General features: G+C 36.1%; 1 protein-coding gene across 1 annotated transcript in view; it reads right to left on the bottom strand.

The window, feature by feature from the left end:
- The window catches only part of SRBD1 (S1 RNA binding domain 1), a 312,646-nt gene that overhangs the window by 167,046 nt on the left and 117,718 nt on the right, over positions 1-27,882 (bottom strand). The window contains 4 exon segments of the mRNA XM_079111646.1: positions 21,533-21,640; positions 22,310-22,400; positions 23,689-23,846; positions 27,702-27,809. Of these exon segments, the coding sequence (XP_078967772.1) occupies positions 21,533-21,640; positions 22,310-22,400; positions 23,689-23,846; positions 27,702-27,809 (465 nt within the window).

Here is a 27,882-nt window from a genome sequence, read left to right as displayed (position 1 = left end):
AGATATACGCTATATATTCTTTTTTACTTAACTTTAAAAAATACTGATTAGAACCCACTAAATTGATTTCACCTCTCACCAATGGGTTGCAATTTACAATTTGAAAAACATGGCTCTACAGAGCTTATATGACATGAGAATAAGGAGGATAATAATCTGCATGATATGGATAGATATGAACATAAATTTTTCACACTTTAGTCTGGGTGGCATTCTTAAAATGAATCTGATATACCACACCCACAAACAGAATTCCTATCACCAAGAGATGAGAATATCTGTTACATCTTATCTAAATCATACTTCTTACTCTCTATCCTTATCCCTTGCTTTTAATTCCCTATATAGAACTTATTCCTAATTCATAGTGTATATAAATGCTCATGCACTTATCATTTCACACTCATAGTTATGTTTTTGCCTATATTCCCCCACTAGAATGAGAGCTTCAAGATGGCAGGGACTTTTCCTGGTTCACTGCTTCTATTCCCAGCACATAATACTGGTCCTTCCCCACCGTTTGCATGCCCAGTAAACTGCTGATAATATGAAAAAACATGTAATGAGACGTTTCTATTCTGGCAAAAGTCCCACACAAAGGCCTGTTTCATCGACATTAGCAATCACCCACCCTTGTCCTGTAAAATAGGCATATGTTTAGGAGGAGTGACTAGAGGGAATTACAGAGCTGCAAGAGGAAATGTTTCAAGGAAGATGGCTGGAATGCTGTGTACTCCTCCTGCTATGCCATCACACGTGGGGTACACACATGGCCAATACTTCATGGGGAAAAATATTCCATGCATCACATGCCAACTCAGAGGGACTTCACTGAGACCATTATGTGAGCTTCATCAACACTCCTCGGAGTACTGGAAGTTAAATGTGCCTTAGAGAAAAAAGCAGCAAGAGCCCTGTGCCATAGTGCACTCCTCTAATCCTAGTGAGTAATTCCAGCAACTCAAGAGGCTGAGGCAGGATCACAAGTTTAAAACTACCTCAGTAACTTAGTGAAACCTGGATTTACAATAAAATAAAAAGAGCTGGGGATGTAGCTCAGTGATAGCGTGCCTCTGAGTTCAAACAAAAAGAGAGATGAACAGCAAGAGCTACTTGTAAGAACACAGAAGTATAAAGGGGAAATGGAAGATGAAAATAAACAGAATGGTGCAAGAATACCAGAAAGGAAGAGAGAGAGAATTAAAAAGGGAACAAAGCTGTGCTGAAGATAAGTTATTGATCCCTCTTTGAGAGTAGGCAAGGATGCCTGAAGCAAATGAGCCAGCCTATAAGAGGAAATACATGGTAGGCTTTAAAGAGATTCTGTCTAGCCTTTTTAACAAATGATGCTGGAAAGAATGTTATCCATATGTAAAGAATGAAACTAGACCCTTATCTCTCACTTTGCACAAAAATCAACTCAAAATAGATCAAAGACCTAAGAATTAGAACAGAAACTACGCAACTCCTAGAAGAAAACACAGAATCAACGCTCCAGCATAAAGTCACAGGCAACAACTTTCTCAATAGGACCCCTAAAGGTGAGGAAACAGTGCCAAGAGTTAATACATGAGATGGCATCAAATTAAAAACCTTCTGAACAGCAAAAGAAATTAGGAATGTGAGAAAAGAATCCACAGAATGGGAGAAAATCTTTGCTAGCTACTCTTCTGACAAAGGATTAATATCTAGAATATAAAAAGTCTCAAAAAAATTTTACACCAAAAGTGAAATAATTCAATTAATGAATGGGCAAATGAATTAAACACTTCTCAAAAGAAGAAATAAAAATAGCAACAAATACATGAAAAAAACAGGTTCAACATCACTAGCAATTAGGAAAATGCAAACCAAAATTACACTGAGATTTTATCTTACCTCAGTCAGAATGGCAGTCATCAAGAATACAAATAATAATAAATGTTGAAGAGGATGTGGAGAAAAGGAGTATTTTTACACTGTTGGTAGAATTATAAATCAGTACAACCACTATGGAAATCAGTATGGAGGTTCCTCAAAACACTAGGCATGGAACCACCATATGACCCAGCTGTATCACTTCTCCATATTTAATCTGAAGAATTAAAGTCATCATACTACAGTGATACCTGCATACCCATGTTTACAGCATCACAATTCACAATAACCAAACTATGGAATCAGCCTAGGTGTCTATCAATGGATGAATAGAAAAAGAAAATGTGGTATCTCTTCCTCTTCCAGTCTCAACCGCTCTGGGAGCGACGGCTTACAGTGCAGACATGGCCAAGTCCAAGAACCACACCACGCACAGCAATCCCCAAAATGGCACAGAAACCCCGATCACAAAGATAGGAATGTCTTAAGGGGGTAGACCCCAAGTTCCTGAAAAATATGGGTTTTGACAAGAAGCGCAAGAAGGGCCTGAAAAAGATGCAGGCAAACAATGCCAAAGCCATGAGTGCATGTGTCAAAGCTATCAAGGCTTTAGTCTTTCTAAAGCGGTCACGCCCAAGATGCCAAAGGGTGCCAGCCGCAGACTTGGTTGCCCTGCCTTGCTTGCCCATGCCAAGCACAGGAAGCATGTTCGTGCCCACATGGCCAGGGAGCACTGGCTGTGCCGGCCAAAGGCCAAAGTCCAAGACCAAGCCAAGACCCAGGCTGCAACTCCAGCTCCTGCTCCTGTTCCTGCTTCCAAGGTGCCCAGGTTCCTGCACAGTAAAAACCTCTGTGAATGTGAGGACAGAAGAACTGGTGTGACCCCTGAGCCCCTGTCTTCAGGGACTGGTATCCTCCTGTGCTGTTTGTATAAATAAATCCAGAGGCAGGAAAAAAAATTTTTAAATATGGTATATACACACAATGGATTTTACTCAGTCATTAAAAAAAATGAAATTATGTCATTTGTAAAAATAGAACTTGAGACTATCCATTAAGCAAAATAAACCAAACTTAGGTGGTGTTCAAGGGTAGTATGCTTTCTCATAAGTGGAACCTAGAGAAGGCAAAGGAAAAGAAAGTAGGGTACAGATCTCATGGAAATCAAAGGGAAACAGGGTTTTGTGGCACATGACCCTAGTCCCAGCACTCAAGAGGCTGAGGCAGGAGGACCACAAGTTCAAAGTCAGCCTCAGCAACCTAGTGAGGCCCTAAGCTACTTAGTGAGAACCTGTCTCAAAATAAAAACAGTGGCTAGGCGTCCCTAGGTTCAATCCCTGGTACCAAAAAAAAAAAAAAAAAAAGAATCAATGGGAGATCAGTAGAGGAAAGAGACCAAGAGGTGAGAGATGGGGAGACAGCAGAGAAGTGAAGTGCTAGGGATTGATATTGGTCAAATTATATTGTTATATTGTGTGCGTGCATGAATATGTAACATACAAATCCCCTCATTATGTACAACTATAATGCACAATAAAAATAAATGTGGTGGGAAAAAAAGAGAGAGATACTGTCCAAGAGGACTGAGTAGTAAAGTGACCCACACATGAGTAGACTGTCTGCAGCCCAGTTCTGGAGAAGGAACGCCACAACTGATCCACTGGAGAGAATAACTGCCATGTCACAGCCTCCTAATGGGGGAAACTAAGAAAACAAATTTTGAAGAAAAATTCTTAAGATGTCTTTTGAAAAAAAGCAGACCCCGGAGGGCCCTAGCAGCTTTTGAGCATACTTTAAAAAAAATTAAAATTGCCAGAGAATAAAAGCTATATCATTTTTATCCTCAACTGGTACAGCTATTCCAACTTCCATTTAATTTTTCTTATTTTTTATTTTTCTTACTATAAATCCTTTGGTTGGTTGGTTGAATTATTTATTTATTTATTTATTTATTTATTTATTTTTTTTTTTTTTTTTTTTTTTTTTTTTTTTTGGAGTTGCACTGGTTACTCATGAACATAGGAAAGTTATGTCAAATTCATTCTACTGTCTTTCCCATTCCCAACCTCCCTCCCTTCCCTTCATACCCTTTTGTCTAATCCAATTAACTTCTTCCTTCCCCCCCACCTAATTGTGTGTTAGCATCCACATGTCGGAGAGACCATTCAGTCTTTGGTTCCACTCATTTACCAGCAAATGCCATAATTTCATTCTTCTTTTTGGCTGAGTAATATTCAATTGTATATATAGAAAACATATTTTCTTTATCTATTCATCTGTTGAAAGGCACCTAGGCTGGTTCCACAATCTAGCTATTGTGAATTGAGCTGCTATAAACATTAATGTGGCCGTGTCACTATAGAATGATGATTTTAAGTCCTTTGGGTATATTCCAAGAAGTGGGATAACTGAATCCAATTGTGGTTCCAAACCAAGTTTTCTGTGGAATCTTCATACTGCTTTACAGAGTGATTGCACCAATTTGCAGTTCCATCAGCAATGTATGAATGTATCTTTCCTCCCACAACCTCACCAACAGTTATTGTTACTTGTACTCTTGATAATTGCCATTCGGACTGGAGTGAGATGGAATCTCAGTGTGGTTTTAATTTTCATTTTTCTAATTGCAACTTCCTAAGACAATGCTTCCTTTTCCCTATTATCCTCAACTATGAGGATAGAAACTTGGAGGGATGAGAAAATTCAGTTAATACTTTGGGGAAGAGAAGAAAAAGGGAGGGAGAAAGGAAGAGAGGCTAACTATGCCAACTGCAAACCCCTACAGAAAAGTAGTGTTTCCCAGGATGAAACAGAACTGATAAAGAAATTAACTTATATGATGTTTGGAGCTCTGGTTATTCTACTAGAGAAAATATTTCAGTTGCTGAAATAAGACCTGATGACTAGGAGAGACTGAAAAAGTTATGAGAACTGCCCATTACTTAACCAGAGATGAAGCTGAGTTCATTTAAACATTAATTAAATAAAGAGTTGGGGTAATAAAGAAGAAGTTTTCTTCTTATCCTTTATTAAGACTACCCATTCAATTCAATATTTACATGTGATCAGTACTTGTTAAATGAAAAAAACACATAAAATAACTAATTTTTTATGTTTACATTAAAATATTAATGCCATTCTCTGAGAAGTGAGATTATAAATTATTTTTATTTTCTTCTTTGTATTTTTCTGGATTTTTTTCAAAATCTCTCTTTTGTGCATACTTAAAAAAAATAAAATTGCCAGAGAATGAAAGCTATATCATGTATGTTTCAGAAGACATCTTGCAAGTTATAATAAATGAAAGAAGTAATTCTTATAAGTGTAAACAAAGGTGATCAAAAATAATTATACCAATTAAATATTCTCTTATGAACTAATCTATGCCTTTTGTATCGAAAAACACCAAATTTTAAATTTAAAAGAAATTTAAATAGAAAAACCAAACAGTGACCTCTGTTTCCCAGTAATAAAACACGATTATCCACCTGAGTTAACCTATTTCTGAAAACAACTAAAAATCCTTAATATATCTTCTTAGGTGCATCCAGTTAAAAAAAATACAATACATACGGGAAGCTGGATTTCTGAGGCTGACTTTCAGCTTAGGGTATCTGCTGAACTGAGTGAATTTTATTTTCCAGCTTCATGGCCTCCCAGTTTTACAGAACCAGAGGAACAGAAGACAAAACCTAGAATCCACCTTAGACAGCTGTTAAAAAGAGATTCCTTCACCTTCCCTCACATAGGTAAAACTGGGTCCCCAAAAGAGTAAGCCTTTGGTATAAGGATAAAACAAATAAACTCACTACATCCTACCTCGGGAGATCACAAAGAAACCAGACTATCCCAAACCTTGTCATAGGCTGATGTGTACAGAATTCTGATGAGAAAGAATATAGAGCCACAAGTCATCTCTCTAGTTTGCATCCAAAATTCACACTACCTGGGCAGTCAGAAGAAAATTCAGACTAAGAATTTAAGTGATCCAGACTGGCAGCATCTAGAGGCACCCGGTAGAAAAAAAAAAATGCAAATCCTCTTTGAAGCAACTCAATCAATCCAGGTCTCAATGAATTCCAACAGAAAAATTCCCAAGAAAAACAGGAGTTCACAATAAAAACTGAAAAGAAAACAAAACACCACAAAGCAGAACCAGCAGTTAACAACACTTAGCAGAATTCAACTTGCAAGGGTGGTAGATTAGAATTATCTCAAACACTGTAAAACAAAATGCTTCACATGGCTAAGGAAGTAAAAGATAGGCTTGAAAATATATTAAGAAACAACTGAAAACTTTAAGAATAATTAAGCAGATATGAAAAATAGAACTTCTACAGGTGAAAATATAACAGAAATTAAAAATTAAAAATTATATGGATGATGTCAATCTTCTAAAAATTAAGTGAAAGTTGAACTGTAAAATTTCTACAAGAGAAGAAAATTAAAGCAACCTTGGTTTTGCCACATACTTCTTAAATAGGAGACAAAAAACAAAAACTATTATTAAAAAACCAAAAAGTTGTATTTTATCCAAATTAAAATTATTTGCTAGTCAAAAAAATACTGTTTTTAAAAAACTGAAAAGCTACAGAACAGTATATGTTTTTAAAACATGCCTGAGCCAGGCATGGTGGTACACTCCTGAAAGGATAGGAAGGCTGAAGCAGGAGATCCCAAGTTCAAAACCAGCCTCAGCAACTTAGTGAAGTTATAAGCAACTTTGCAAGACCCTATCACAAAACAAAAAAATAAAAAAGGTTGGGGATATGGCTCAGTGGTTAAGCTCCCCTGGGTTCAATTCCTGGGACCAAAAAAAATTTTTTAAATATGCCTGAGAAAGGATTTGCATTGAGAATACATTTTAAACTACTATTTTTTCATAATAAGAAGGAAAACAACTCAATTTTTTTAAATGAAAAGATTTGAACAGATACTTCATTAAAGAAGATGTGTGATAGCAAAAAAGCAAATGAGGGTGCTCAACATCATTAATCACTACAAAAATACAGATTAAAACCACAACAAATCCATTAAAATAGCTAAATTTAATAAAGCTGCCCATACCAAGCACTAGCCATAATTCCATAATTCCATTGAGGATATGAAGAAACCAGAACTTGGATGCACCACTGGTAGAAATATAAAATGGTACAGCTACCTTGCAAAATAATTTGGCAGTTTCTTCAGCTGATCTCATACTTCCCATACAATACAGCCTTTCCACACATGGTTGTTTAAGAGAATGAAAGCAGATGTTCACAAGACTTATTTTAAAAAATGCTCACACTCCTTTATTTGTAATAGACAAAAACTGGCACTGACCCCAATGCCCACCAACCCATGAATAATAATATATTTATAACGAATAGTAAAATAGTTATACAATGGAATATAACTCAGCAATAAAAAAACAAATTACTAACAAATGCAACAATATGGATCTCAAAATAATTATACTGAGTGAAAGAAATGATAAAAGAATACATACTACATGATTCTGTTATATCGAGGTGTAGAAACACAAACTCTTGATTTTCTATAACTGTAGAAAGATAATTAGAGATTGCCTGGGAGAAGGAAGAAGCGGAGAGGGAAACGTAGAAGGAAATTTGGAGGATAGTGGATATGTCCATTATCTTGATTATGGTGGTTAATTTCAGGAGATTAAACATATGTCCAGGTTTTTTCAAGATGGCGGCCTAGAGGGTGGCTGCATTACGTGTTGCTCCAGAACTCAGGATTCAAGAGAGGAGATATTGAGACGCTTGGGACCAACTCAAAGTAGCCGGGTGACTCTCACCCCCTGGGGGGGCATCCCGGATGGGACGGGGGTCCCGGAACGCAGGAAACTTTGTGAAGTAGAACTGCCGGCGAGACGCCCCTCCCCCCGCTGGAGCGCCATAGAGGAGGCCGCTTGGCACAGCGCTGGGACTCGGAGCAGCCACTGGGGCTCCGGCGGCTGCCCGGGGGAGGAGTGGCGGGGAGAACTGTGTGGACTCAGGACACCGGGGCCTGCCCTGAGGAGGAGGAGAGGAGCGTGGCCACTTGGATTCGGAGAGACTGCGCCAGAGCTGCAGGCGGTTGCCAGAGGAGAAGCCGCGCGGCGAGCCGTTTGGAATCAGAACGACGCTTCTGAACCCCGGGGCCTGCCCTGAGGACGAGGAGGAAGAGGAGCAGCCGCTTGGATTCGGGTGACTACACGGGAACTACAGGCGGTTGCCAGAGAAGGGGCTGCGTGGCAAGCTGTTTGGACCCTGACCACTTCTGAACCCCGGGGCCTGCCCGGAGGAGTAGGAGAAGGAGGAGAAGGAGCGCGGCAGGTCCTTTGGACTCGCAGTGACTGCATTAGCGCTCCAGGCGGCTGCTCAGAGGAGAAGGCGAGCGGTGAGTTGTTTGGTCTTAAAGTGACAGCTCCTGAACACAGGGGGGCTGCCTGGAGGAGAAGCGTGGTGGGACGCTTGGTCTTGAGGGGCCACACCAGAGCTCCGGGCGGTGCCCAGAGGACCCATGCAGCGGGTCACGTGGATTCAGAGCCACTCAGAGGGACTGCTCCTGAACACCCGGGGGGTTATCTGGAGAAGGAGGAGGAACGGGGAGGGTCACTTCGACTCGGAGTGATTGATTGCCCCGGGCTACGGGTGGTTGGTGGGAGGAGGAGGCACGAAGTGAGTTTCATGGACTCCTAGTGACCGCACCGGCATACTGGGCGGCTGTCTGGAGGAAGAGGCCTGTGGCGGGTCTCTGGGACTCAGAGCAATTGTTCGGGGCCACAGGTGGCTGCTCAGAGGAGGGGCCACGCAGCCAGGCGATTAGGTGCAGAACAGGGTCCCAGGATCTAGGAGGCTTCTGGGTGGAAGAGCCGCACAGACACAGGCTTAGGGCGGAGCGAAGGTTCCAGGCCTATGGGCAAATTCTCTGAGGAGGGGCAGCCTAAGGAGATTCATCTGCGAAGGGTGAGGCTCCCAGGCCCAGGAGGTAGGGCCGGGCCCCTGGAAACTTTGCAGAGGAAGGCAGCCCAGCCCAGGCAGTAGCTGTAAATTGAGGGGAACCTCTAGGAGGAAACTGACCAGCGAGACCTCCCCATTGGGTGAGTCTTCCCTGCCTGGTGAGGTTTCCCCACAAGGACAGTAAAACCAGAGACACAGGCCCAAACAGGCCTTGCCTCAGCCCACAGCCTAGGTCCCCTTTGGATGACCATTGGTCAACAAGTGGAGGCACCTCTGCCCACTAGCAGGGAATATACCCCACCTGAAGGCCACCACTCCTAGAGAGGCAGCTTCCTTGTGGAACACCGCATTATCAACCTCCTCCAAGACTTCAGCCTACTGAAGGCTAAGAGGGGATATATATAGAAATCTTCAGGGTCATTGTAAATCAACAGAGGAAATCTGCAATATCTCAGCGGTCCACTGATATCTGAACAACATGAGAAAACAAGGAAAGAAAATGCTGCAAACAAATCTAGATGTTACATCAATAAAACCCAATGACAGCATGGCAGAAGAAATGACAGAAAAGGAGTTCAGAATGTACATAATTAAAATGATCAGAGAAGCAAACGAGGAGATGAAAGAGCAAATGCAAGCATTGAATGATGAGATGAAAGAGCAAATGCAAGCATTGATTGATCGCACCAATCGACAGTTAAAAGAGCAAATACAGGAAGCAAAAGATCATTTCAATAAAGAGTTAGAGATATTGAAAAAAAACCAAACAGAAATCCTTGACATGAAGGAAACAATAAACCAAATTAAGAACTCCATAGAAAGCATATCCAATAGGATAGAACACCTGGAAGACAGAACCTCAGACATTGAAGACAAAATATTTAACCTTGAAAACAAAGCTGAACAAACAGAGAAGATGGTAAGAAATCATGAACAGAATCTACAAGAACTATGGGATATCATGAAAAGGCCAAATTTAAGAATTATTGGGATTGAGGAAGGCCTAGAGAAACAAGCCAAAGGAATGAACAACCTATTCAATGAAATAATATCAGAAAATTTCCCAAATCTGAAGAATGAAATGGAAAATCAAGTTCAAGAGGCTTACAGGACTCCAAATATACAAAATTACAACAGACCCACACCAAGGCACATTATAATGAAAATACCTAACATACAAAATAAAGACAGAATTTTAAAGGCTGTGAGAGAAAAGAACCAAATTACATTCAGGGGGAAACCAATACGCATATCAGCAGATTTTTCAATCCAGACCCTAAAAGCTAGAAGGTCCTGGAACAACATTTTTCAAGCCCTGAAAGAAAATGGATGCCAACCAAGAATCTTATACCCAGCAAAACTTACCTTCAAATTTGACGATGAAATAAAATCCTTCCATGATAAACAAAAGCTAAAAGAATTTACAAAAAGAAAGCCAGCATTACAGAACATTCTCAACAAAATATTCCATGAGGAAGAGATGAAAAACAAAGAAGCAAATCAGCAAAGGGAAGAATTATCCTAAAGGAATTGTCAAATAAAGGAGGAAACAAGTTGTGTCAAACAAATAAATAAACAAAATTTTAAAAATGAACCAAATGACCGGGAAACCAAATCATTTCTCTATAATAACCCTGAATGTTAATGGCCTGAACTCATCAATCAAAAGACATAGACTGGCAGAATGGATTAAAAAGAAAGATCCAACAATATGTTGCCTGCAAGAGACTCACCTCATAGAAAAAGATACCCATAGATTAAAGGTGAAAGGATGGGGAAAAACATACCATGCACATGGACTCAGCAAAAAAGCTAGAGTATCCATCCTCATTTCCGATAATGTGGACTTCAAGCCAAAGTTAGTCAGAAGGGATAAAGAAGGTCATTTCATACTGCTTAAGGGAAGCATAAATCAGCAAGATATAACAATCATAAACATCTATGCCCCAAACAGTGGCTCATCTATGTATGTCAAACAAATCCTTCTCAATTTCAGAAACCAAATAGACCACAACACAATAATACTAGGTGATTTTAACACGCCGCTCTCACCACTGGACAGATCTTCCAGACAAAAATTGAGCAAAGAAACCATAGATCTCAACAACACAATCAATAATTTAGACTTAACGGACATTTATAGAATATTCCATCCAACCAAGAGTGAATACACTTTCTTCTCAGCAGCACACGGATCCTTCTCTAAAATAGACCATATATTATGCCACAAAGCTAATGTTAGCAAATACAAGAAGATAGAGACACTAGCATGTATTCTATCAGATCATAATGGATTGAAGTTAGAAATAAATGAAAGAGTAAAACACAGAAACTATTCCAACATCTGGAGATTAAACAATATGCTATTATATGATGAATGGATAACAGAAGATATTAGGAAGGAAATTAAAAAATTCTTAGAGGTAAATGAGAACAAAGAAACATCATATCAAAATCTCTGGGACACTATGAAAGCAGTACTTAGAGGGAAATTTATTTCATGGAGCGCATTTAATAAAAGAAGTAAATCTCAACAAATAAACAACCTAACACTACAGCTCAAAGCCTTAGAAAAAGAAGAACAGAACAGCACCAAAAGTAGTAGAAGACAGGAAATAGTTAAACTCAGAGCTGAAATCAATGAAATTGAAACAAAAGAAACAATACAAAAAATTGACAAAATAAATAGTTGGTTCTTCGAAAAAATAAACAAAATTGATAAACCTTTAGCCACACTAACAAAGAGAAGATGAGAGAAAACCCAAATCACTAAAATTCGGAATGAACAAGGAAATATCACAACAGACAGGATGGAAATACAAAACATAATTAGAAGCTATTTTGAAAATCTATACTCCAACAAAATAGAAAATTACGAAGACATCAACAGGTTTCTAGAGACATATGAATTGCCTAAACTGAATGAGGAGGACATAAACAATTTAAATAGACCAATTTCAAGTACTGAAATAGAAGAAGTCATCAAAAGCCTACCAACAAAGAAAAGTCCGGGACCAGATGGGTTCTCAGCCGAGTTCTACAAAACCTTTAAGGAAGAGCTCATTCCAATACTTCTCAAAGTATTCCATAAAATAGAAGAGGAGGGAACCCTCCCAAACTCATTCTATGAAGCCAATATCACACTGATACCTAAACCAGACAGAGACTCATCAAGGAAAGAAAATTTCAGACCAATATCCTTAATGAACATCGACGCAAAAATTCTCAACAAAATTTTAGCAAATCGCATACAAAAACATATTAAAAAGACAGTGCACCATGATCAAGTGGGTTTCATCCCAGGGATGCAAGGTTGGTTCAACATCAGGAAATCAATAAATGTCATTCACCATATTAATAGACTTAAAGTCAAGAATCACATGATTATTTCAATAGATGCAGAAAAAGCATTTGATAAAATACAGCACCCCTTCATGCTCAAAACACTAGAAAAAATAGGGATAGTGGGAACATTCCTTAATATTGTAAAGGCCATTTATGCTAAGCCCATGGCTAATATCATTCTAAATGGTGAAAAACTGAAAGCATTCCCCCTAAAAACTGGAACAAGGCAGGGATGCCCTCTTTCACCACTTCTATTTAACATCGTTCTTGAGACTCTGGCCAGAGCAATTAGATAAACCAAAGAAATTAAAGGGATACGAATTGGAAAAGAAGAACTCAAACTATCCCTGTTCGCTGATGACATGATTATATATTTAGAGGAACCTGGAAATTCCACCAGAAAACTCTTAGAACTCATAAGTGATTTCAGTAAAGTAGCAGGTTACAAGATCAATGCCCATAAATCCAACGCATTTTTATACATAAGTGATGAATCTTCAGAAAGAGAAATTAGGAAAACTACCCCATTCACAATAGCCTCGAAAAAAATAAAATACTTGGGAATCAATCTCACAAAAGAGGTGAAAGACCTCTACAATGAGAACTATACAACACTAAAGAAAGAAATTAAAGAACACCTTAGAAGATGGAAAGATCTTCCATGTTCTTGGATAGGAAGAATTAATATTGTCAAAATGGCCATACTACCTAAAGTGCTATACAAATTCAATGCAATCCCAATTAAAATCCCAATGACGTACCTTACAGAAATAGAGCAGGCAATTATGAAATTCATCTGGAAGAATAAGAAACCCAGAATAGCTAAAGCAATCCTTAGCAGGAAGAGTGAAACAGGGGGTATTGCAATACCAGATCTTCAACTCTACTACAAAACAATAGTAACAAAAACGGCATGGTATTGGTACCAAAATAGAAAGGTAGATCAATGGTACAGAATAGAGGACACGGACACAAACCCAAATAAATACAATTTTCTCATACTAGACAAAGGGGCCAAAAATATGCAATGGAGAAAAGATAGCCTCTTCAACAAATGGTGCTGGGAGAATTGGAAATCCATATGCAACAGAATAAAACTAAACCCATATCTCTCACCATGCACGAAACTAAACTCAAAATGGATTAAGGACCTCGGAATCAGACCAGAGACCCTGCAGATTATAGAAGAAAAAGTAGGTCCAAATCTTCACCTTGTTGGTCTAGGACCAGACTTCCTTAACAGGACTCCCATAGCACAAGAAATAAAAGCTAGAATCAACCACTGGGATAGATTCAAACTAAAAAGCTTTCTCTCAGCAAAGGAAACTATCAGCAATGCGAAGAAAGAGCCTACAGAGTGGGAGAATATCTTTGCCAATCATACTTCAGATAGAGCACTAATCTCCAGAATCTATAAAGAACTCAAAAAATTCTACTCCAAGAATTCAAACAGTCCAGTCAACAAATGGGCTAAGGAAATGAATAGACACTTCACAGAAGAAGATCTACAAGCAATCAACAAACATATGGAAAAATGTTCAACATCTCTAGTAATAAGAGAAATGCAAATCAAAACCACCCTAAGATTCCATCTCACCCCAATTAGAATGGCGATTATCAAGAATACGAGCAACAACAGGTGTTGGCGAGGATGTGGGGAGAAAGGTACACTCATACACTGCTGGTGGGGCTGCAAATTAGTGCAGCCACTCTGGAAAGCAGTGTGGAGATTCCTTAGAAAACTTGGAATGGAACCACCATTTGACCCAGCTATCCCACTCCTTGGCCTATACCCAAAGGACTTAAAATCTGCATACTACAGAAATACAGCCACATCAATGTTCATAGCTGCTCAATTCACAATAGCCAGACTGTGGAACCAACCTAGATGCCCTTCAATTGATGAGTGGATAAAGAAACTGTGGTATATATATACTATGGAATATTACTCAGCCATAAAGAATGATAAAATTATGTCATTTGCAGGCAAATGGATGAAATTGGAGAATATCATGCTAAGTGAGATAAGCCAATCTCAAAAAGCCAAAGGACGAATGATATCGCTAATAAGTGGAGGTTGACACATAATGGGGGGGAGGGAAGGGTTAGAGTTAGGGTTAGGGAGGGGGGCAAGTATGGAGGAAGGAAGTACTGTATAGAGGGTAAAGAGGGGTGGGAGGGGTGGGGGGAAGGGAAAAAATAACAGAATGAATCAAACAACATTGCTCTATGTAAATTTATGATTACACAAATGGTATGCCTTTACGCCATGTACAAACAGAAAAACAACATGTATCCCATTTGTTTACAATAAAAAAAAAAAGATAAAAAAAAAAAAAACATATGTCCAAACTCATAAAGTTGTAGACTGTACATATACTGCAATTTGTCATATGTCAATTATCTCTCAATAAAGCTAAAAAACAAATAATTTTCAAAAGCAAAAGATATAACAAATGAAATTTAAAATTCAACTGACTGATTCAACAGCTAAGGAAAAAGCTAGTGAACCAGGAAAAAAAGACCTGAAGAAATCAACCATAAAGCAGTCCAGAGAGACAAGAGATAAAAAATGAAGAGAGAGCTTAAAAGTCATGGAGAATGGAGTGAGAAGGCTAAATATGCATATAGTTAAAATTTCTGAATGAGAACAGAGAGAGAATGGGACAATGTACAAAGAGTACTGGCTAAAATTTTGAAGATCTAAAAAAATCACCCCATAGATTTAACAATTCCAATAAATTACAAATGGAATAAAGCAACATAAAATGCTACTTAATGGCAAAAATCAATACTTCATTTTCTTATCAATATATAAATAATATTGGGTATCAATGATAAATTTAAAAACAGAAATATCCTTCCTTCCTCAACTCATAACCAATACCATACTAAATATGTCTGTAAATAAATATTAAAATTATGGTTTGTAAGTCTGTACCACTAGTTTTAGAAACAAAGACTGAAATAACCCAGTTGGCCAAACAATAGGAGATGACTAAACTATGGTACAAAGTAGAAGTGGAGAGAAGGGAAGAGAAAGGAAATGGAAAAGGAAAGGAGGAGAGGTAAAGAAAGGGGATAAACGAGGGGGCTCTGAAGTTTACCAAACAGAACAGCTGGGTGAACGAGGACACCTTAAGAACAAGGGGGTGGGGAAAGCAGCATCCATTCTTTGATTTTTCAAACCTTCCTCAGATTAAGTGTTTTCTAGTCTCTACTTCTGTTATCTAAAACTAAGGTTCTCAAGTCAATTTTTAATTTCTTACAGAATCAAGCTTTCAAGCAACCATGTAAGTAAGTCTGTGGCTTCACAAGGAAAAAGTAAAAGACTTCAAGAAAAGGAAAATAAAAGCTTGAGAGGCTTGCATCTTTAAAATAATTGCCATTCCAGATATATGAGAGGTTCATATGTTCAACAATTACTATATAATACTTTTTAATATTCTAGACTCAAGCATAATACAAAACTCAAAAACAGTAAAACAATAAATCTGAGAAAATAAAATTTTTAATTCTGTATATAAAAGGATTAAATTATAAACAAAAATGGGGGGAATTATTTCCATAATTTACAAAAATCATGACATATTAATAATTAATATATAAAGACATTCCCAAATCATTGAATGAAATGAAAACCTGGAACAGAAGAAGAAATGAACAAAGGATATAAATAAGCTATCCCTGACCACCCCAGTCAATGAAAAATTAAAATACAAATATCAAATGACCTCATTAATAATAACAGCAAGTATGTACCATGTGCTATTCTAAGCGCATTACATATATTAACTCACTTTACCTTCAGAACAATTCTTTTAGACAGGTGCTATTATTGTCCCATTTTATAGATACAGAAACTGTATTACAGCGAGCTTAAGTATCCAACATTAGGTCAAAGAATTAGTTAATAAATGGTGCTACTGGGACTTCAACTCGGTTTGTGCAAATCAAAACAAAAACAGCAGAACAAACAGGCACTGTCTAATAACCAATGCCACAAGACAATGGGATCAGACATATTGCTAAGAGTATGAACTGGAAATCATTCTGGAAGACAACATGGCAAAGTATTTCCAAAGAAATATGCAGTTTTAGAATTTAACTTTCCTACATATATGCAGCTTTAGAATTAATTTTCTTAAATAAGCAATAATTCACACAAAATTCAAAATAGCAGTGTTAGTAGTTTAGATATGAGGTGCCCCCAAAAGTTCATGTGTTAGCCAATGCAAGAAAATTTAGGGGTGAAATGATTTGGTTATGAGAGCTTTAATCTAATCAGTGCATTGATCCAGTTGAATGGATTAACTGGGTGGAACTGTAGGCAGGCATGGTGTGGCTGGAGAAGGTAAGTCACTGGGGTGTGTTTTGGGGTATATATTTTGTAAGTGAAGCTCTCTGCTTCCTAGTGCCATGTCTTCAGTTGCTTTTCTCCACCACACTCTTTCACCAAGATGTTCTGCCTCACCTCCAGCCCAGAGCAATAGAGTTATCTGTCTATGGATTGAGACCTTTGCGATTGTAAGCCAAATAAACTTTTCCTCCTCTACATTGTTCTCAGCAGCTCTATTGGTCACAGCAATGAAAAGTTGACTAAAACAAGAAATTACATGGGGTGTAGAAAGAGGGTAAGTAGAAAAAGACAATCCAAAGAAAAAGCACAGAAGAGGCTTCAAAGCTGGAAACAAAAATATTCACTTTATTCTTTTTAAATTGTATACAACTTATATAGTCTTTGGCATATTTTAATGTATTTGACAATTAAAAAATGCTTTATTTTCTTCCCTCTCTATGCGGACCTTTATATATACTAGCAATATAAATGTTTCTAAACAGCAGAATCCTGAAGTGGTTAACACATTGAAAAACAGGAAAAATGCAGCATAGAAACAACCTAAGTGTTCTAAGTTTGTTATTTCAGTATTTTTCAGGTAGAAGAGGTAAGATGCCCCTTTAAACTCATACTCTAATTCCTAGAATGTATTCTAAAGAAAATATGGTACATGCAAATATCTAAGCACAAGAAAATTTACTTTAGCTTAGCTTATAATGGTAATGACTACAAAATCCAAGCTTTTGAATAAGGCATGACTAAACAGGATACAACTATACAAGAATGTATCTGTAGTAATTTTTAAATGATGAGGTAGAGTATGTTTGTTGGCATGGAAAGATGATAACAATATTAAAATAAAACAAAAATCCAGAAATATAGCCAAAGACATAAATAGCAATTTAGGAAACAGAAAATTTTACCATATATCTATATTTTCTAATTAACCTGCATAACATTCTTAATACCTTTAAAGGAAAAAAAAAGTTGGCCTTTTAAATTTTAAGGCAAAAAAAACTACACTGGCTTTGCTATCAAGCCTTTTTTTTACAAGTGAGTTACCCTTTAAGGCTCAAGCGAATTCCCTGTAATTGAGCTAGAAACTCTGGCAGGTACATCTCAAGCAACAAAACTATGATTCCTTAAATTAAAGAAAGACCAAATTCTTTTACTAAAGGTTGGTACCTTACTGGAATGGGCTTCAATGTGAGTTTCACAAGTGTCTAGCACTAGGCCTTTTTTCCTAATATGATCTGATCAAGGCCATGGCCTTCACTCACTAGGTCGCATGTATATGGCTAAGCTTGAAAACCTATTCTCAGTCTCCACAATAGCATCCCTTCTTTTTTTTTCATTCTTTCATCACACACTATACTTTCTCAGTTCAATCTATTTTCTAATTTTTTCACTGTTCTAATGAAAGATATTAGAAAGCAAAAATAATTCATTTTTGTTTTCTATATTTGCCTACTCAAATTCATCTGTATGTTGCAGAGTTCAGAGTAGAAACATTAAACTTAAACACAAGGTCTGAAGTAACAAAACAAAATGTTCTCTTCCATTTTCTGATTTAAGTGGCCTCATGTATATCTGTGATAGTTCAAAATACACAAAATGCTGTGATTCTGAGCAACATTTAGCTTAATCTTACCAAAGTCTGAAATACTAGATAACAAATAATAAATATTATTTTTAGATCTTTCATAGTACATTAAATAAACAACTCTAACCATATCATTATCTTATTTCCAAGTCATCATTTATCTTTGGGAAACTCTAAGTTGTCAATTAGAAATTTTCATATCAAGAAAAAATAGGTGCTAGGGTTGTGGTTCAGTGGTAGAGCACTCGCCTAGCACGCATGAGGCCCTGGGTTTGATCCTCAGCACAGCATAAAAAATAATATAAAGGTATTGTGTTCACCTACAACTAAAACAATATATTTTTAAAAAAAGAAAAAATAGAGCATAAAGTCAGAGTTATTAAAGCATTATGCAGAAGAGAAATTTCTATACTTGGTACTTATACAGGTTGAACATCCCTAATCCAAAAACTCCAAAATGCTCCAAAATCTGAAACTTTTTGAGTACTGACATGACACCAGAGTGGAAAATTCCACACCTGAATTTATGTGACAGATTAGTCAAAACACAGGTACACTATGAACAGTGTATGAAATTACCTTCAAACCATGTATATAAGGTGTACATGCAACATAAATTTTGTGTTCAGACTTGGGTCCCATTCCCCAGGATATCTCATTATGTATTTACAAATATCCTAAAATCCAAAACAATTAACAAAATCTAAAACACTTCTTATCCCAAGCATTTCAGGTAAGTGATACTTATAATAATTCCAGTCAATAGTCTTAAGAAGAAGATACATTTGACTAAAAGATTAAATGTATAATATTAATAAATACTTATAAAATTACCATTTGTCAAGATAGACACATAAGTAATATTCTTAATGTAAAGGAGATATAAATAAAGTATGGTCTTTTGATCTGAGAAGGCTTCAGTGAAGGACACAATGGACACATTACCTATAAACACAAATGTCTCCTAAACAGTTAAACCATTTCTACATTTCAATAAATTTCACCATTGTTACACACACACACCAAAAAAAATCCCTATTTTTTTACTTAAGAAAAAATAGCAATAAAAGGTTTAAAAATAATCAAGGGTAGTAATTTAACATTAATAGAAACAAATATTAAGATATAGTAAACTGAGTACCTGCTATCTGCCAGGAGACTGAAAACAGCAAATCATTCTATCATACACTTTAAATGATATATAAAATAGCGCAATTTTTCAAGAACACTTCCAACTTTTAAACCTGAGTAACTAACTGAGCCTCAATTACATTCTGCAACTTGATTTGAAGCTTTGGATGACTTCCCCAATAATATATGGGTATTTTAAGAGTAGGGAGAGAAATAGATGAGCGAAAAGGTGGATGGATGGGTCATGATAGAAATGTTATTAAGATAGGATAGACTGATAACCTACTGCAGCAAGTCAAGGTCTAAGTGTTGGAAGGAATAGGTCAGAGGGAATGTGCTAGTAGATACCACTGGGAAAGGTTTTTCAGGATGAGTGAAAGGAATATGAAAATATACATCAGCTTATTTGTTGAGAAGGTACCAAAAAAAAAAAAAAAAATGCCTGAGAAAGCATAGTGATTTCAATTTCAACATAACCTCAAAGTGTTAGATGAGAAAACACAGTTTCTTCAAATAGGTAGTTGGAACTGGAAAAAAATAAAATGAAGTTGAACAGTTGAATTTCTTCAAGCAGTCACTGTAAACTCTCTTTTTGTTTGCTTTCTGTACTACTGGGGATTGAATCCAAGGTCTCCTGCAGACTAGGCAAGTGCTCTATCAGAGTTATATTCCCCGGTTATTTTATTTTTCATTTTGAGACAGGCTCACTAAGTTGCCCAGGCTGGCCTAAACTTATAATACTCTTGCCTCAGTCTCCCAAGTCATTGGGATTATAGGCATATTCCATGTACCCAGCTCTTTTTCCCATTTTAAAAATGAAAATGTGTAGCTAAACGGAGAAACTCTTCTAACCTTCCATAATTAGTACATGATGAAAAGAAAAAGTGAATCCAGATTAGTCTTTCCATGGTTCATCCTTTCTAATACTATACTATCTAAATATCAGATGAGGGCTAGGGATGTAGCTCAATGGTACAGCATTTGCCTGACATGTGCAAGGCCCAGTACCCCATTCCCAAAATACTCAGATGAAATTCAGAATGTTTACATTACTTAATTTTTTATGATTTGAAAGTTGTATTTATAATATTACAAATGTACCCAAGATATTTATATCGAATGAACATGAACAAGTAAAAAAGAAATCAAAGTTACCAGAAAAAAAAAAAAGAAAAGAAAAAAAAAAAAAAAAAAAAAAACAGAATCAGTTATGTCAGGTGCTTATTTTAGGTTCTCAAAGTGAGTAAATACATGTTTTCAGTTTCCAAAATAGGAAGATCCACAGTATTACCCAGGCCAACTTGAATAACTCAAGAGAGAGAAGGAAAAAAGCTGAGGTAAACTTTTCAATCCAGACCTTTCCTGAAACATGGAATCTACAGTTTGTTCCTAAAGTTCTCCTAATCGCCTCTGGTCACCCTGAGTTTGTTTTCCTAACTTACTTTGAATACACTCTAAGCACTTAGAATATTGCACTAAATATCTGGCCTATACTTTCTAGCCTACCTAAATGAATTCTAGAATTCTTCCTTCTGTAGGTTTAATTTATTTATTTATTTATTTTGCTTTATTCATCCTATCAGTCCCCTATTTATCAGCTGACATTTGTAGTTAAGCAGTGGAGAATGGCTCTTGAGTACTGTCCCCTAAATACCCACCACTACTTCTACCCTCTCTCTTAGAAATAAACTCTATAGGACTTACTATTTCACTATAGTCTGAAATGGATAATCCTGGGTATTTGAGGTCCAAAGGGAAAACAATAGAGAATGGAAACAGAACTACTAGAAAGTCTTAAAAGAATCTGAGTCAAACTGATCCACAACTATCCAGAAGTTATGTGTATGCCTGTATAAAAGGAAAACTTATAACCAGGAAGACAAATGAGAAAGGAACATCAAAAATACTTTTAAACTCATAATCTTTACCTTGGCTCTCAATAAAGGGCAATGATTCATCTTTGGGAGAAGGCAGTTATGCACAATCTATAACTGCTAACCTAGCACTAGTGCCCGCCCCAAGCACACACCATGCATAGCCTGGAAAATCACAGTAGGTGAGGCCTAATACGCTCATTCTGTGAGAGGATTCAGGACCCATTCCGCTCTAATCATTCCTGTCCTAAATTTCTCCAAGGGGCAGACACTTCATGTAATTCTACAAAACTTATGAAAAGAAAGAGGTAGGCTGGGAGGAGAGGACAAATAAGACACATATCTTAAAAAAGAGAAAGGAGAATTTATCACAAAAGGAGCTTTAGAAGCTCCCATGGCTCTCCAAGAAAACAAATATTCCTAACATCCTTACCAGTAAACAACATCCAGTGGTGTGAAGTAATTTTTCATTATCAGGTCAGCAAAGTAAGCTTCGGTTTCCCGGCAGGCGGTTCCATTTCCAATCACCACTGTGCTGCAGCTTCAAGGCAGAAACAGAATGAGAAACTGGATGAGTTCAAGACATGCTCTGAAATCAACCAAAGAAAATGTACAGAATGCACAAATACTATCCTACACTGCTCTTATTCTCTCATATATTCAAGTAATCTTTCCATTGTTTCAAAGGGAAACAGACTTACACAGATTAAAAGATGCTGTCCCTGCCTTTGGTATAGGAGGCAGTGAAGAAATAGTTTACTGTTATTCAATCTCAAGAAGAATCAGTCAGCTTTCTTCCCATTGACAAGGAATCAAAATTAAAAGGCAGTAGGTAAATTCTGGGGCATTCTAAGACACAATAAAGACATTATGACTGAATTACATTGTCTATTTCTGAAACTTCTTAACTAATACTACAGCCATTCCTCAGAGAAGGAAAGGAGGGAGTAAAGGAAGGAGGAAAGGAAAGAAGGCCAAACAGAAGAAATAAGTGCTCATTTTTGCCCACTATTTGTGAAAGAGAGAGGAAGTGGCACTTGTCTGGAGTCCTCATAGGCAGTTCACCAGCAGTTTGTCTCAGTTTGTTATACAGGCCTCCTTCTCTCTCACCAAGGCACCTTCCTTGACCCCTCCCTCCTACTTCAGGTTTCAAAGGAATCTCTGATTGCCTGGGCCAGTGAAGTACTGAAAAGATTACTTATTCTCATACTTGAAATTCAGCAAAAGCCTCTTTATTTTCTCAGCCTCTCGGAAGCCTTGTCCACAATGCAAGTAAACCACATCAGTATGAAGTATCTGACCTTAAAAAAAATGAAAAAAAGAAAGAAAGAAAAAAAGAAAAAGCCATTTTGTTGTGAACTTACAAAATATAACACCAGTGTTTTGATTAAGCAGGTTGTAACAGAAAAGGCAACTGGCTTATCTTTTCAAATGCAATCTAAATCATTCATATTCACTAGATCAGATTCTCCCTAAGACCTCTGAAATACTGTTACTTTCAAAGTGATATGGATTATAACACTTATTTTGCTACACAAAACCATTAACTGGTTTATATGCCATGTTTAAAAGAGAAATGGTTTTCAGTACACCTAATGTTAACAAAATAGTAAAAACTAACATTTACTGAATATTCACTATACACTAAACACTGTTACAATACTATTCATTTCCTTCTTTTTAGTTGTAGATATAAGAATTGTTTCTTAGTATAAATCTCTGGGCTATATAGTTAAGAACTGCACTTTTCTGTACTGTATTATACAGAAAATATTTTATTTCTGACTACAAATATTATTTTAATTAAAACTCCATACATATTTGATGGTAATAACCTAACAAAAATAAGTGATCTAGGTAAACAATGTAGGAGGTGAGGAAAACAACAGAATAATTCCAAAGAAAGCAGAAGACAGAAAATAATAAAGTTAAAAACATAAATTAATGAAATAGAACACAACACAAAGAAGCAACAAAATTTTTAAAAAAGAACTTTTAACAATTAACAATCGAGAAAAATAGATTATCTTTTTCTAATTATAAATTATATATAGAGTAAATTACATTAGAAATAATTATATTAGTAATAATTATATTTAAATTATAAATATAACTATGACTATATTATAAATTATAAAATATTTTCAAATAGGCACTTGGAACTGGCAAATAATAAAATGAACAGCTGTGTTTCCTAAAGCAGTCACTGTAAATTTTTTTTTGTAGGACAAATATTAGAAATGATTTCATAAATTATACGAGAAATGAAAAGGCTACAGAATATAAGATGAAAAGAGAATATAGAAATAAAAAGAGGCTGTAACTAGAGATCTCAAGTCTGAGCCTAGTTAATCTTCAGTTCTCCACTAAGAAACAGGGAAGGAGGTAAATGATGGTCATATGTTAAGAACACTGATCAACAAATAAAAGAAGTATGAAGTTTGATTCTCTGGTTCTCATATCCCTGTAAGAAAACCATTTTCTAAGCCTCAAAATTTTACATTATTTCCACATCCTCATGAAATCTATAAAGTAAAACTTAACAACAGACCAAACAACTTTTATATGAAAAGCTAAAAGAGAACTTACTGGTAGGAGAAATTATAGCTAATTTGCAACCATGTTTGTAACCAGGATCCACTCCCATTAAGGTACGACCTGGAACAGGGCTTGTTAAAAGAAGCTGACGAAGGTTCCGTCCAAACATCATTACTGATTCCTTCTCTGCATCTGATGTCAGTTTGGCTCTTCAGAAATGAAAAGTAAATAAATAAATGAATAAGCAAATAAATAAATGGAAAGGGAAAAGGACAGAATTTATTTTGTACCATTATTCCTCACAGGAACAGTCCTTATAACAAAATAAGTTAAAAAGAAAAACATCACATACAAAAATTATATTATTTTTGCTAGTCACAGTAATACATGATACCACAAAAATTTTGAAGCAATCCTATGAATTTGTCACACCTACCTTCCTTCTCTGTCTGCTCTTTGCTATATAAAAAAGTCATATATTAGATGTGTGTGTGTGTGTGTGTGTGTGTGTGTATTACTTCTTGGCCTTTTAGTTAAGATAAAGTGTACATATGTATGTATGTGAGAAAAAAAAGTATAAAGACGCATGTCATGTGGGATGTCAAATTAAATCTTCTCAAATTATTAAAAATATACACACAAAATAAGAATGACAAATTACTGAATCATAGATAACCTATTATATTTTATATCTTCACCTTTAAATATCCCAGTCATCATCTCTATTCTATTCTCCACTCTACCCCTTTGTCATTCCCAGTCATGACATAACCAGAGAATAAGAACCAATCCAGAACTGTGCCTAATATGAATAACTTCTCAGTTTTATCCAGAGAAGTTATTTTTTAAGTGTGCTTTATTAAGATGTTCTAGGATAAAAATATATGTCCATTATGGTTTAAAATCATTTGAAAACCAAGTTTTATGCCATTGACCTACTTAATAGAGGCTCTCAACATACTATTTCCTGAAACTCTTAAGAATTTACAGAGTATGACCTCTCTTAGACTGTGTGAAGTATACATGCTATTGACCACACAAGAAATCTGAACATGTAAGTCATTCAAAGCACATTTCATATCAATGTTGAAGCGAAATATCAACATTTATGAAGATGCACACAGTTAACTAATTTATTTTACTGATTAAATTTAATTTACTTTCTAAAGATTTCTCTCATCTTCTCTAAACATTTCATTATCATTGTCTCTAAATTCAGTCAAACAAAGGAAAAATTATGTTTCTGAGTATTTCTAAATCTACTCTTTATTTATTGCTTGAGTATTTGTTAACAGTCTTATATAAGATACTGCAACTGGTATAAGAGAGATGAAGCTAAAAAGACAAGATTCTCTGCCCTGATTTCCACTGTGCAGTGGAAGAAACAAAAAGTAAACAGGCAAATTTAAAATAATTGTTAAGTGCTAAGCTAACAGGAATCCCTAGGAAGGACAGCTAAACTTTGTAAGTTCAGGTAAATCAAGAGTTAAAAGAGGGAAACAGTAGATAAAAGGAAGGGAAATGACTCAGAAAAAGCAAGTACTTTCATAAGCTAAAATAAAAAGAAAGAGTGAACATATAAAAGCTATAGAAGCAAGAAGAATCCAGATCACACAGGGCCATGTGTATTCCTCTGGCGAGCCTGGGTTTTATGTTGGAGACAAAGAAGATATATTAGAGGATTTTAAGTAGACAAGCATAAAATAAAGAGATGGGAATTTTAAATGGCAATGTAGAATCTGTGTTAGAAAAGACAGAAGGCAGTGATCATCTGTGACACTAATATAGTAGTGAGACAAGAAATGATGATGTCCTGAACTAAGACAATAACCATGGACATAAAGAGAAGGAAACAATTCAAGATACAGTACAAGATGGTAAAACAGTGCTTGGTAATTGAAAAGGTAGGAGGATAAAGGAAGTAGATATGAAAAATGGGCAAATGATCATGAGAGTCATGGAAATAAGAAATGCAGAAGCAGTTTATGCATAGGATGTAATCAACTGGATAAAATGACTACAAAATAATATAGCCTATATGGTCTCATAATGTGCATAAAAATGAAGAAAACTCTGGTTGACAATGGATATCTCTAGCAAAATAACATGTTTTATACCCTTTGTGCTTTACTGATTCTTTCCATTTTCCCACAGTTAGGACAAACTTCTTTTTAATTACAAAAATAAAATACTGTGGTGCATATACACAATGGAATAAATGAAATTATGGTATCTGCTGGTAAATGGATGGAACCAGAGATAATCATACTAAGTTAAATAAGTCAATTCCAAAAAACCAAAGGTCCAATGTTCTTTCTGATATGCAGATGCTGACTCGTAATAGGTGGGGGCAGGGAGAGTGGAGATTCACCAAATTGGACAGGAGGGAATGGGGGAAAGGGAAGGAGGATAGGAAAGGGAAAGAGAGTAGAATGAATCGGACATAAACTTTCCTATGTTCATATATGAGTACACGACCAGTATAATTCCACATCATGTATAACCACAAGAATGGGAAGTTATACTACATGTTATATATGATACGTCAAAATACATTCTACTGTCATGTATAACTAAAAAAGAACAAAAAAAAAAGAAAAAGAAAAAGAAAGTATTTTCCTTTATTAAAAAAAAAAAAAGTAAAACCTACTGGGACTGCCTTCCTCAACTGCTGTTCATGGAAGTATTTCTATCAAGACACACCTCCAGACAATGTCTGCAAACTGTACTTATTTAGGTAATTAGGAAAAAGAGAAGGAAAGTACTCTGGATTTCTCACTGTCAGATTATATGTTAGACAATCCCATAACAAACTGCTTATATTCAATCTGAACAAAATTATTCCACATGCAGTAAAGCCACCCAAATATCAAATAGATGCAAATATGTCAAAAGTGTCACTGGACATAACATGAAACATGAAAAAAAATAAGTTAATAACAACTATAAAAGAGGAATAAAATTTTAAAATAAGATAATTTTTTCTTCATTAAGAACTGAATTCCCTATCTTTAAATTTTATGCCCTACCACCAAAAACAAGAGATGTTGCTTAACATAAATTTGAAACAATTCCAAAATAAACACTATTTTTAGGGAAATTCTCAGCTAAAAAAGCTGAAACAAGAATCTGAATGTCACTGATAAAAAAGAAATTGAACAAGAGAGTTACGGAACTTTTAAGAGTACTTGCTCATTGAACACCCTGAACTCAATGGTCATGCCCAGCAAACGAGGAACAGACAAACAAACAGTATACAGTCTCCTAGAAATTCTAGTGAGGCTGATGAGATAGTTAGAAATCTCAATTCCCAAGTAGCCCCTGCTGAAACTCAGGGAAAAAAGTAGGAATGAAATAAATCCACTGCACACAGGAAAGACTATATGAGAGAATGGCTACTTTTTAAAGATTGACTACCAGGACCGAGGCTGGAGAAAATGGAAGTGGAGGGATTTTGCCTCCCTACATTTCTTTTCTTTCCATCTTCTCATCTAAAACAATCTACACCCCATTTCTTTTGTAGTTTTCATTGTTATTGCTCTTAGAATTTCTATTAGTCCTTTTAAATGGCTATTTTAATAATGTCCTGATATTTGCTCATCATTGCTGATTATATTTCATCCAAAAAACTCCCCCTTAGAGAAGATAATGTACATATCAGCTTTCCCTCTTCACAGTAATAAATTTATCATGTCCTCCCTATGCTTTCTTTGGCTCTCTTACCTCTAAAACCTGACTCCAAGTAACTTCTCCGTTTGTTTCTTCTAAGCCAAATCTCAAATCAATAAAACCATTTATTTGGCTTTGTTGTCAAAATGCAAGACTATTATTGCAGAATTTGAGAGGGTTTACATTAAGCGGTCCAGCTTGAAAAGTATATCATAATTAACAACAAAGTTTTAAGACTTATGCTTATGTACAGATTGAAATCAAGGCTTGAATTTAAGACTTTGTGATTCTAAGTTCTTTGACTTTGTTAATCAATCAACAAATAGTTAATATATGCTTTAATAGTACATTACATAATAAAGAGCACACAAAATTAAGCAAGACAAAATACGAACCTGAACTCTCTACAGAGGAGAGGATAAATGAGGCGTTTAAAGGAATCATCCAATGAATTATGTAAGATCTTCATTAATTCTGGTCTTGCAAAGCCACGTGGTCTCCACCTGCAAAAAAAAAAAAAGCCCATACCAAATCTGATGTGACAATAATGAGACCATGAAAGGGCACCTGGAAGAA

The sequence above is a fragment of the Sciurus vulgaris genome (assembly GCF_902686455.1).
Source record: "Sciurus vulgaris genome assembly, chromosome: 14".
Lineage (NCBI taxonomy): Eukaryota > Metazoa > Chordata > Mammalia > Rodentia > Sciuridae > Sciurus > Sciurus vulgaris.
This window is presented reverse-complemented; position numbering and strand designations above follow the sequence as displayed.